Consider the following 13698-nt stretch of genomic DNA (forward strand, 5'->3'; position numbering starts at 1 on the left):
CTTTTGCTTTCCATCTTTTGAGTCCTTACTCAATACTATTGGTTTATTATTAATATTTTTTTTTGTTATTTTGACAGTTTTTTATGTTTCCCTCTTTTCATATGGTTTTGTTTTACCTCTCTCTTTGTTTGTCACTTTTCTGGCTTGGCAGCCTAGATCTTATATTCTTGCTCACTGAACTACTCAACTGTCATCTTTAGAAGAATCCTTTTGTTTTATGCACTTGCAGAAAAAGCTACAGATGTTGTAAGGCCCAGGAATCAATTCTTGTGTCCATTTCCTTGCCCAAGGAATGGGAAGCAAAGGTGATAAGAATGCTGCCAAGTGGGAAATATTCTCCTACCTCAGGAACAAAAGCTACTGTTGTCTGGAATGTTTCTTGGAATGGAATATTCTCTCCCGGCCCCTAGAGTAAGAATCATCGTCTGTCAAGGGTTGAAAGCCCTTTGCAAATAACTACATGTATGAGTCATTAAAGAAAATGTCACAGATGAGTTGATTACAGAGAGATCGTCAGTCAACAGAGAATCCTTCCATATGAATAAAATATAGTTTATTGCCTATTCATTTTTTCCTTTGCTACACTGTATGACATCAAGTTGACAGCACCATGTGTCCTTTATGTTGGAATGCTATAGCACTAATATTACCTGAAGACATTACATCTTTCTCTTTCCATATTGAGCTGGTTGATCATACGACAAAAAGGAATTATATGCTTTTCTATGCATCAAAATATAAAGCAGAATTCTTTTTTTTTTTAAACCTACATATCTTACTTATAACAATTTACTTGTACAGAGACCCTGCAATCATTCTTACCTGATTACACGTATTGATGTCTATTCCTCCTTTCAGGTACTCTACTACCTTGTCCACATTGCCAGCCCTGGCGGCACGAAGAAAACTTGCATTGCTGTCAGACTGAGAAAGAAAGAAAAAAATACTTCTGGTAAGCCACCACTCAAGAAATCAGCAAATGCATACAGTTGAAAATTTCAAAACTCTTCTGGTGAAAAGTGGGGCAAGGGGAAGTTTCTTTAGGTTCTACTGAAATACACCTGATGCAGGAATATTTTTGAAGAAACATACAACCAGTTTTCATCAAATAAGACTGAATCTCCTTGCTCTAAAAGGAGCTTTGTTAACTCCACAAACAACCATCAATAAAACATTTGCAGGTTTAAATCTACAAATATTTGACATTTGTGATATGGTTTTAATTTAAAACGTTTCTTTTTTTTTGGATGGAACATAGGAAGATAGTGAAGAGGAAACCCAACTTGGTGTTGCATAATGTTTTAGCTGAAGGAAATAGTCTCTTCCAACCACATATCAGTTATATCAGATTTAAAAAAAAAAGAAAGCAGGGTGGGCTTTCACAAACATGTCAGTCAGTTGGATGTTCACATGAGAACATATGAAATAAATTTGCAAAAACTAGGTATAATGAAAAAGTGACTGACTTTGAAGTCACCCAGACAAGTTTGAGAATCCTTGATTCAGGTGCCCCGTCCACCCATTTAGAAGTTTAAAAGGGGAACAAGAAAAATAACTATCTGTGGTGGTCTGCTGAATATTTTAAATGCTATTCCAAGATCAAAGAAGTTGGTCTCAGGAGGTTAAATAATGGTAAATGGACAAATAATGAGACCACAATGAGGCATTTGGACTCTAAGATGTACAATGCATTATCAGGCTCGTTAAATTATTCAGAAGGTTCATTACTCATTTTTTGGACATGCAAAGTCATTGCCTAGACATCAAACCCTTATACAGAAAAAGTGGATGATATGAACTTAGAATTGCTAAGCTGTGATGTCAGCATATAATAAGAGGAAGAAGCCACTATCAGTTGCCTGACTCATTTGCATATTCTCTACAACATTTACGATAAGGACAATTATATAATTTAGGTGCCTACATACATACGTAAATGCAAAAATTGTGCCTATGTGCAAATATCTGTTTAACTTACATAGCGCATATTTGTAAAGAGGATGTACACGGGGTAGAGCATGAGCAGGACAAAAGCAGGGCTCAATTTACAGACTATTTTAGTTATGTGGGTACCTGCCACATTTAGGTGCTTGCATTACTCCAGTTTGATATTGGGTTGCACTTGTATTCTATAATGGAGCCTAAAGGCCTACATTCCTTTCTAGGATAGGCTCCTACCATGTGCCATCGGGACATCTAAATGGAAATACCCAGTTAAGGAACTGGCCAGAATGTGTCTATCTACTATAATAAAAAAAAAAAAAAGACAGCAATATATCTATCTCTATATATAAGAATTTTAACAATACCAAATAGAATCAGCAATGCTCTACCACCCATTGAACTTAGAAAGCCTCAACAGCTGTCATTGAAGGTTTTGTTTTCCCCATAAAGGTGCACTAGAGCATTGCCAGTAACCTCTTCACACACAGATCAATACTCAAACCTGTACCGCTGTTACGGCTTTGCCTCTCTCCAGGATTGAGGTATTTTTTAATGGAGCCTCACCTATCACAACTAATGATCCATCTCTACATCACCTACCAAGGAGGCCTGCAGAGCAGTGATGTAATATTACAGAGGACTCTGCCTCCATAGATGCCATTCTTACCAAGACCCCCAGCATCCACATTGAAAAAATGAACTATAGTATATAACGGAAAGCACAGTTCAGTGTTTCTCTCTCATTTTGCCCCATTGTGAAAGGCTGCTGGTCCTGGTGACACATAGAGGCAGATGTATGTCAGCTGCAGCAAGTGAACATAACCAGATAGACCAGAGTAACAAATCCGATGTTATACAACCCAGGGTTCTGCAGGAACTAAAAACAAACTGCAGACTTATTACAAGTTATCTGTAATCTATCATTGAAACTTCCTTCAGTACCTGAGGGTTGGAGGGTCGCCAATGATAAAACATTTTTTTTAAATGTTCCAAGGATGATCTTGGAAACTACAAATCAGAAAGCCTAATGGAGCTGGCCAAAATGGTTGAGGCTACTCTGAAAACAAAGCTATTGCTCATATGGATTTTAATGGAGCAGAAGCAACAAGGGTTCAGCAACAGAGACGTGCATTTGTTAGTATGCATTTGGTGTGTTAATGCATCTTAACAAATGTATAGTATGTGTTAAAATATGTTAAAAGCTATAGCACGTGTTAAAATGGAGCTATTATAATGAATATATGAAATGAACTGAAAACAAACAACCCAAAATAAAATTTCAGAAAAAAAACCCCAAAATGGAACCTGTATGTGTGTGTGGGCACACACATTTCCCTATTCAGCAAAAGGAACTTTTGTCTTACCAATCTGTTCTATTTTACTAAAGTGCTCCTTATTTGGCAGCTAGACCCCTAGAGGAAGTACTGCAGACTGCACCTAGGTCAGAGGCGCCATTTTGAATTGGACACCCAGTGGGGCAGGACCAACTGAGGGTTGCTCATGTCTCCTACTGGACAATGAGGAGACGCCAAGCAAACTCTGGGAGTCCAGGGACTAGGGGGGTGTGAGAAGGTCATGAGGTGGAGAGGTTATGCTTGGGTGGGGTCCAGGAAAGGGTGGCAGGGGGTATAATTGATGCTGAGGGATCCTGGGGAGGGAGGCAGAAGGAATGATTGATGTTGGGGGAGGGACTAAATGATAGGGAAGGGGTAATGATGTCAGGGGTTGGGGAGGGGGTTATACTTTCAGTTGATATCAGAAAGATCCATGAGTGGGGCAGGGTACCACCAGCTTGTGCACCTGCTCCTTGATTGAATCCCAGAACTAGAAGTATGCTCTTGCGCGTACCTCAAGGCAGGTGCAAGCACAATCCTGGATATTTTTCAATCAGACATGTCTTCCCATTGTAAAATAAAAAGGCCTTGTCTATTTTTAGACATGCTGAAACCACACTCCTGCCTTTCAACCAGCACACCCCTTTAAATATTTGTATCCGGTGAGTGCTATACTTGCAAATAGTGATTTTTTTTTTTTTTACTGTTGCCATTTTCTAAAATATTGCCATCTACATGTCTAGATGCTTCGGAAATGACCTCTTTTATGTCCTTATGTAAAATGGCTGTAATGTACTACCAGAACTGTAGAACTGAACACTAATAAAGGGCAGCCAGCATATGCTTACAATCTTTGCCTTACTGACTGCCAAGATGGCAGAACTGGCTGACACCGCAACAGCAGCAGCCACCCTACATTCCATCTTGCTCCGTCACCTAACTGCTCACTCACTCCTAGGCTGAGACCTCTAGTAATGAATAATGCCAGATCCAGTAAGTCCCATGTCATCCCCTGCATCAAAGTGTGTGTGAAGTGTAGAGCTCCCATACATTTTTGATGGGCCTAGTGTATATTATTAAAGAAACACTGCCTTTGTAGTCTTCTGTATCCTTGCTATACTTAATTCATGAGTGTCTTTCCTTGTGTTTGGCAGACTGGCCCAGACTTTATGATTCTAACTAAGAATCTCTTTCCATTTTTTTCTCTTTTATCCCATTGTAAACTGCTTTGATGTATTGACTGCGAGAAGCACTATATTGAGTCTCAATAAAATAAAAATTCTGCAATTGGTGTGGAGATCAGAATGGTGCAGGAGGGTAAGTTTGTATACTTGTGGGTTCCCCAGTAGTTCCTGGAGTACCCTGAAGGAACAGAGGTCTAGAGAGGATCAACTGTATTAGGTAGTTGAGCGCATCCTATATTCTCCTCTGCATATCTCTCACTGTCCAGAACAGATGCTCAAGTGACTGAAAGCGTATTTTTAGGTGGGGTATCTGTATCCACCATCTGGCATGCTGGTGTTCTTTCTTTCTGCATTCTTTATTTTGCTGCTTGTCTTTGTAACCTGTACGCTGGGACTCTGATCAACAGGCAAAAATATCCCCTCACCAAATTATTAAAAAGAAAAAAATAGATCTCAATTAGGTCAAGCATGCTATTGAATACTGATAACAAATGTTTAATTTGGGGTGATAGAATGCAATCTCAATGTGCCCCCCCCCCATTGTTTATTTAATCCTATGTTTTGATCTGTCCTGGTCACTTTTGTGAGTCTATCCTTTTCTGACAATTTATGACATTCCTTTCGCCTTATTTGATTTTGATTATACCCCATGATTGTTTTAAGAGCAGTATAGTAAATATTGAATAAACCATAGACCATAAATGGGAGGGAGGGGGGAAGTATGCACAGTGTATATATTTTCAAAGGTTTTTTTTGGCTAAATTTGCTAGACAAAGCTTCCCATTTGAAATCCCTCTCCCTAACACTTGTTGCTCATATGATCTTTTGGTATACATATTTTATACACCTGGCTGCACAACTATATTAAAGGTCTTTTTCATGTGTAAAATAAGGCTTTACCCACTGAATTCCCCTGTAAAACTACCCCATTCTGCTTTCACAGATAGTCAACATTTTAGCTCCTTTGTTTGCTTAGAAGATATTTCTAACTTTCAAGTCTTCCTAGCCCACTCAACTGCAGCTGGGGGAAGCAAACCGTTCCAAAGTTTGATCGCAGTTGATTTTAGATCTTTTCAAAATCCCAAATTCATTTCTCTTGGACTGGATTCATGTGAATATATCCAGAATTGAAATGTTAATAAAATAATAACGAGAATCTTTGAGTGCTTCACCAGAGCTGTGTGCATGAGAAAATAACCACACAAATTGAGGTGAAAATAGAAATGCAAAGTCATATCACTAGTTACATTAGATTACTCAAGGGTGGGTGAAGGAGTGAGAGCATTCCATCCCTGTTCAATTATCACTGAAAACCCAAGCTTCTTCCTCCCCTCCCCCCCCAACAAGCATATTGGGCTACATTCTATATAATTGCACCGAGATTTCCAAGCGGAAAACAAAGCATATTCTATAAAGTTCACTTTAATTTAGGGGTGCTTTATAGAATACGCTGAGCACTGGTCCATGCGACTAAATTTAGTCGTGGTTAATTAAACCAACTAAAACCCGGTGTAAATCACGACGTCTAAATTAGGCATGGAGTGGGTGTATTCTAAAACAATGTTCATAGATTTTTAAAACACCCACAACCCACCCATTCTATGCCCATAACCACGCCCACTTTTCAATTATGCAACTTAGAATTTACGTGCACCACATTACAGAATACGCTTAGCAAGCAGTGCACATAAATTCTATTTAATGACAATTAGTGTTGATAATTGCTTGCTAACATTCAATTATCAGCACTGATTAGCTTGTTAACTAATTAAGTTATGCATGTTGTTATGGAATACACATCGATTTCCATGCAGAAATCTCACTGCAATATATAGAATCCCAGAGATTATGACTGCACAAGCTGACGATACATACATGAGGAGGTGAGAAGGATGGGGAATTGTTTCATGCCACCCAACCCACAACCCCTCAATTATCTCTTGAAATATTTTACTTCAACCACACACTAGTGCCAAAAATCATAAAGTTCCATTTTCCATATGTAAACCATATCTCTTGGGTGGGGGTGAGAGGAGACAATCTGCTCTGTGTACCAAATGCATAATTGTCCATGATACACTCACAGTATTTTAATATTCATTATTCGCTCTCTCATTATCAAAAAGTCTAAAAGTAAATTGTACTCAACATATAGTATGCACAGATCATTTCACATCTTGAAGGTATTACTGATGGCTCAGGGTCAGTGCTACATGCTGTGCAGAAGAGATGCGTTCAGTTCCTGAGCCTGACTGTTGCTTTCTGGCTGGTCCAGTTGGACCTGAAGATACTGTAGAGGTAGCTGTTCTGCCTTTCATTTGCATGGAGGCAGATGATAGGATATATAATAAGATTACAAATCCCTGTAGTTCAGTAGTTCCCTGTAATAGGCTCTTTTACAGCACCTGTCCAGTTCCCTGTGTATTTTGAAACTCTTTCTATTGGCCTGCCTTGTTCTCTAGACTTACTGGACAAGTTGCCCTCCCCCTTCTCTCTCTCCATGTGGTCTAGAGAGTTAGTCTGCAGCATATGTCCTCTGTGAACTGAAATTGCCTATGCTGTATTCTGTTGTATGATCATTTCAAGCTACTGTGACTATCAAGATTTCAACTGTGTAAAAGTATAAACAGCACTACTCTCAGCATGTTGTTGAATTCCTCCCAGCTTCTCTCTTGCATGAAGAGAGAGTTGATGGAGAACAGATTCCCAGTTTGCAAGGCTGTAAGTTATTTTTCCTTGCTTGATTACTCCATTAAAGAAGATTTTGGTTCAGGAGTTCTGAGGCTTCTCATACTGATATTCTATAGTCTGGTTTAAATTGCATGCCAATCACCTAACAAGAGGGCAGAACAGTAGTGTTCACAGTCTCTGAAGAGGAAAGAGTTGTCAGTCATTGTTCTTTAGCAGGGGCGAACTGTCAGTGTTCTGGGACCTTGGGTAATAAGTGTCATGGGCCCCTAACCACCTATCAAAAGTAATTAAACTAGATGGAAGCTAAAGGAGAGTGGGCCCCTTACTGTTATGGACCCCCTGGGCACTGCCCTATTGTTCCAGTGGTCAGTCCATCCCTGCTTTGTGGTGACACTTTGGCAGGACTTAAAGTAGCCAAATACCATCTTCTGGATGGAGCTATGCAATTGCCTTTTAAGCATTTTAGTACCTTTGAATAATGGGCTGCCTGTAGCTGGCTATTCTATTATAGATGGCATCACACATCTTCCAGGAGCCAGTCAGTTAACATTTTTGTATGACATTAATCTGTACACTGCTGATTCTGGAAATCAAGGGGATACTCTCATATAAGAATTAATACTCTCTCTTTTTTGGGGAGTCCAGCACTTTCATCCTGCTCCATTAGCCTTACAGGTCAATCAGGACAAGCCTCTGTTGGGTTATGGCACATGAGCCTGTGTTCCCAGTTATCTACTCTTTTTCCTCCTATTTTACAATTTTCCCTCCCATTGCAGGGTTTAATATTGACCCAAGAGTATTGAAAATAACATGATTAATCTTTTAGACCTTGATATTCACACCACGGGAGATAGGTGGGCTGCCTCCAGCAGTCCACGCTGAACCTGGATATTCAGTGCCAGGCTGTTTCCAGTGACTGGCATTGAATATCTGGTTTAACTTTGGCCAGTTTCAGCTTAACCAGCTAAGCCGATTTTCAGCGCTGGCCGGCTACGTTGGAACTGGCCAAAATTATTCCACCTATTGTGGTCGGCAAATATGCCTGCCAAATTTAGCTGGCTCTGTGATGAAAATTGCAGTATTGTGTGATATAACCGGCTATCTTTAAGCCACCAACCAGTGATATTGAGCTCCAGGTAGCCAGTTAGGTGCTATTTTGGAGGTCATTTCCCTTTAAATATCGAGCAGCAGTTTCTATGTTTGGAACTATAAAAGGGATGTTTAAAAACCCCAAAATAGATATTAACTTTTGAAACCCTATGCTTTGCATGCTTGGTGCAGTTTCCATTTGGTCTCTTGTAATCTCACCCACTCAAACAATAGATGGCTGCCGTGTACAGTCATATTTAAGCAGACCTCTGTTATCAAAGCCCAAGGGAGACATCTTTTTCTGTTCTGCAGAATCTGCACAACTTCAAATAAAGCTCTTCTTTCTAAGAACATGCCCCTTAAAAGGCAGCCCAGTGGGAAGATCAAATGCAAATCAGCACCACTGTAGCCTAATACAAGCTGTGTCAAGGCCAGTCCATACTGCAGGATGGAGAAAGCCAGGAGTCATGCACCAGCAAAACGCAGCTATTGCATCCCAGGTTCTAACTGCCAGAAACAGGGTGGATATGGACAGACTTTCTCACTTCCAGGCTGGAGATTTAGGGACAGTTCTGATTTTGCATTCCAAAGCAGTATGGGATTTGTAGTGCCTGGTCTTGCCCATTGACTTCAGTGCTGCAAGTCTCATAATGTACCAGGATGAGGTGGTCAGAAATCCAGGACTGCACCAAAATCTCCAGCCTGGAGCTGGATAACTTGGTATCTCTGCCTTCTGTTGTCACTTACCATGCATCCCAATCCCTTTGACCTGGACAGTAGAAGCAGAGAAATATACTTCCCACCAATCAGACATTGCTACGTTTACTATCTTATTTACGTCAAGCTATATTTATTAAAGTGCATTACTGTGTCAGCACATGCTCATGCACTTAAATGCTATTAGTAGAGAGGTCCCTTTGTATAAAATCAGCATGGGCTGTAAAAAAACATGCAGTAATACATGTTGATATATAGTAATAAACTAGTGTGTTTTAGTAAAAACTGTTATTTATTAAAATACATATTGTGCCTTTTTGAAAGAAATTTACCCAGGGTGGTGTTCACTTAGTGCAGCTGTACAAGTGGAGGTTAATTTTATGTTTAGTTGTTCTTTATATAACGCCTTTGCACACTATAGTATCAAGGCAGTTTACAATTCAGTAAGGAACAGACAGAAAGGAGCTACATCGAATTTGACAGGAAAGGGGCTATGAGAAAAAAATGCATAGCAAGAGGGAACAGGGGAAAGTATAGGAGAATAAGTTCAAAAACAGCAAAAGAGCAATTCAGGATGCTGATGTCTGGGCAGCATGCCCAGTACAGACCATTTCCAACAAGGGCCTTAGTGAAAAGGTGAGTCTTAAGGGCATGTGAGAAGCTTTGCGCTGGAGCACTAATGGAACAGAATTTCAGAGAACAAACCTAGGAAATAAAATTCCTTGTAGACTCAAGACATGCTAAATGCACTGAGGGTAAAAACAAATGGTTCTCAGTTGAGAAGCGTAGTACCCGGGATGTAGAGTAGGGGATAGTTATAGCTGTACCTGGGTACTAAGCAGGGAGGGCATGGCCAAGTATAAACTAAAACCCACAGCTCAGACCAGGCTGGGAGTTTCCAAGAAGAAAAAAGCTGCCCTGAAGTGTATGCCTTCACAGCTGATGTATAAGTTACCGGAACCTGGCTAAGGTAGGCCGAGCTTCAACTTGTGCATTGTAATAAAGCTGAACTTGAGGTCTGGTTGGAACCAGGTCAGTGTTTGTGCAACTCTGCTGCAAGGCTGCATAAATTGTGACTTAGGGACCTGTCAGCAACAGACCCACGTAAGACTGCTTCAGAGTTTCCAGAGACTTTATTCCTCATTAATTGTGCCCGTGAGGTAACAGGTGTCACAGCCCTGCCGAGACTCCGGCCCCAACCCCTCCGACGCAGTGCTCTGTGGATGGTGACCTGCCTCCTTCCTGCAGCTGTGTGCTGGCCTCCTAGAGCGTGCACGCATGCTGCAGTCCGTAGATTATATTGTGATGTGGCAGGAATCTCCAGGGATGCGCCCAAGTCCACCACCTGTGCCTTCGCAACAAGTCTCATACGTGTTTTCTGGTTGCCTTGTTCCTGATCCTGTCTTGCTGAGCCTTGTGTGTCTTCAGCTTTGCCTTGCCTTGTCTTCAAGTTCCAGCCATGCCTTGTCATCAAGTTCCTTCTTTGCCTACTTTGTTCCAGCTGCTGCCTTGCCTTGTGTGTCTCCTAGCCATACCGTCTTCAGATTCCAGCTGTACCTTTTCTTAGTCTTAGCCCTTTATCGTCTCCTAATTCCTGTCTAGCTGTATCTCTAGTTTTTGCCCTGTTTCCCTTGCCTTGTCCTGTCTGGACCCAGTTCTTGCCTTTTTTGCCTTGCCTTGTCTGGGTCCAGTTCCAGCTCCGTTTGTCTTGCCTTGTCAGGGTCCAGTTGTAGCCCTGCTTTCCTTGCTTTTGGCCTGCCTGGATTGGATTCAGTTCTAGCCTTGTCTGTCTTGTCCTACCTAGCCTTGTCAAGTCCTGCCTGCCTTGTCTTCTGTCCAGTCCTGCCTACTCTGTCTTCTGTCTAGTCCTGCCTTGTCTTCAGTCTAGCCCTGCCTGCTTCCCTGCCGTAGCCGGTGCCTGACTACAGCCCAAGGGCTCACTTCCACTGAGTCTGTGACAACAGGCTTTAGCAATTTTGGTTTTCTTTTTACCTTTGTCTGGCTGTAATTCTGAAGACCCATAGTCAAACCTCACACACACACACTAACACAGGACAATTATAAAAAGCTTTTTCTGCATTTAAAACTTGTTTCAAATGTAGAAAATGGCTTTTATAACATTGTGCAGCTGCATAAGTATGTAGAAATAGTCACCAGAGATGACAAGCGTGAATCATCTCGGAGATGTCAAAGAGTGAGATTTCTTAGGTGGCACATCCAGGGTATAAATCTAGAATGATTTAAGTGTAGTATTGTTTTGCAAATGAATCAAGGCAGCATTAAATGATATCGGCGTTTCTTTGGAGCCTCTGAAAGAACACAGACCAAGTGGGGAGCAATTTGGGTACGTTTTATTGAGCTGAAAATTTTCTTCCACCTTGTAGTTAAAAGTATATACTTGCAGTAAAGGGAAAAGGGGCAGGGCAAGGGGAAGCAGTAAGCAGGAAGGTGTGCTCAGATTTCTTCCTACTGGTTGGACCACTTAGTTTACTTCTCTAAGGCTTTCCTCTCATGAAAGCAGTGATGAAGATCAGTGCACTGATACTGAATCTCTGATGAATGAGAAATAGATCTCAAAGAGTGTGAGAGTGAGAAAGCTTTCAAATGATTGTGACAAACTCCTAATGACTGAGACTTGGCATGTCCAAGTCATTCAGAAAGGCTTAGCCTACTATTATGTGTTCTATGTGTAGGTGTTCCTAGTTTAGGCAGATTGGAGATGGAGTTGCAATGTACTGCACATATTTTATCAAATACATGTGTAGTATACATGCATTTACACCTTCTTCACATGCATGGGTATTTGAATGTTATTGGTCTGGTTCTAATACACTGCATGCATTTTAAGGGAATGCCCCTGACTCGCCCATGCCCCTTTTGCAGATCAATGCAGAAATATTTAGGCGCTATTCTACAATAGATCTGCTATTTCTGCACCGTTTCAGTGCCATGCATCAGTTAGAACAATTTTTCTCACTGAAAATTCATCACGGAAGTAGCACCTAACATTCAGTGCCATATATAGAATTCCCTTGATAGTGCTGATGCATAGATAGCAGGTATCAAGTTCTGTGTATATTCAGATGCAGCATAAGAACATTATAGCCAAACTGGGTCAGACCAATGGTCCATCTAGCCCACTATCCTGTTTCCAGCAGTAGCCAAGCCAGGTCACAAGTGCCTGGCAGAAACCCAATTAGTAGCACCATTCCATGCTACCAATCCCAGGGCAAGCAGTGGCTTCTCCATGACTGTCTGAAAAACACACTATGGACTTTTCCTCCAAGAACTTGTCCAAATCATTTTTAAACGCAGATACACTAACCACCATAACCACATCCTCCGGCAGTGTGTTTCAGAGCTTAACTATTCATTGAGTGAAAAAAATATTTCCTCCTATTTGTTTTACAAGTATTTCCATGTAATTTAATTGAGTGTCCCCTGATCTTTGTACTTTATGAATGAGTGCAAAATCGATTCACTTCTACCCGTTCTATACCACTCAGGATTTTATAGACCTCAATCATATCCCTTCTCAGCTGTCTCCTTTCCAAGCTGAAGAGCCCTAACCTCTTTAGCCTTTCCTCATATGGGAGCAGTTCCATCCCCTCTATCATTAAGGTCGCTCTTCTTTGAACCTTTTCTAACTCCACTATATCTTTTTTGAGATACAGCGACCAGAATGCAATACTAAAGATGAGGTCACACCATGGAGTGATACAGAGGCATTATAATATTCTAGTTCTCATTTTGCATCCCTCTCCTAATAATTCCTAGCATTCTGTTTGCTTTTATGGCCGCTGCAGCATTTATAGGGATACCACTGCCAAATATAACTATAACTGTATATGAATATCCTATTGATATATTATACGCTAAGTTCTGCACTAAAAAAATTAGTATGTGTTGCTGATTTATTTTCATGAACTTTATCTCCTGCTTTGTGTGACAATTTTATTTTGTAATGTGAGTAGGAACATACAGTGTGCTAGATTTTATGCACCCTCCCCACTGCTGTTCTCAATGAAATGTCTAAACTCGGACTATCTGATTAAATACTTTTTTACAGACATAGGAATATAAAGAAAATCCTTAGCACATTCTTGCCCAAAGTGTAAAAGAAAGAAAACAGCAAAAGCAGTTAAACCTAGATACAGTAAATAAACTGTGGTTGCATCAATCCATGATCAAAAACATCCAAATCCACTATGATCACAAGGCTCCAGATCATTATAGAAAAATAATATGCAAAGCACTAGCATGATTAGTTTGTTTTTCTCTTTTACTGACCTTGCTGGAATAGAAAAGTAAAACTTTCCCACTCCTCCCCATCAGAAAACTCTCTCTGTCCCTAGAACAGAACCCTCTCTCAGAAACAGGGGGTTGAGAATCAGGGCATTCAGTGTTCAAATCCTCCTTCTATTACTGACACAGTTTGTGATCTTGGGCGAGTCACATAGCCATCCATTCATTGCCTCAAGTACTGTTAAGGTTTAAATCATCTTGGTCAGGGACCTACCAAATGTATCAACATTTGTAACTCATTTTTAGCTTCAATTTGGAAAGATGATGAGTAAAGTCCAAATTTAGGACACCTTAAGACCTAACTTCTGATTTTCTTTTCTGAACTCAAATTTTGTATCAAAATTCTTACTATGATTTCTCGGCACTTACAGATTTTATAAATGAGGGCCTTTTAAAAGAATTGTTGAAGTTTGCAATAGCCTCTAGGTCACTGG

The 13698-nt window shown here is 40.5% G+C and overlaps 1 protein-coding gene across 8 annotated transcripts in view; it reads right to left on the reverse strand.

Moving 5' to 3' along the window:
- Nucleotides 1–13698, reverse strand: part of ANK2 (ankyrin 2) — a 512604-nt gene that overhangs the window by 403105 nt on the left and 95801 nt on the right. For all 8 annotated transcript variants that reach the window (XM_030190840.1, XM_030190841.1, XM_030190837.1 and 5 more), the window contains exon 2: nucleotides 823–924. In XM_030190840.1, the coding sequence (XP_030046700.1) occupies nucleotides 823–924 (102 nt within the window). The remainder of the gene's footprint in view (nucleotides 1–822; nucleotides 925–13698) is intronic.

Source organism: Microcaecilia unicolor, chromosome 2 (assembly GCF_901765095.1).
Source record: "Microcaecilia unicolor chromosome 2, aMicUni1.1, whole genome shotgun sequence".
In the NCBI taxonomy this organism is placed as follows: Eukaryota; Metazoa; Chordata; class Amphibia; order Gymnophiona; family Siphonopidae; genus Microcaecilia; species Microcaecilia unicolor.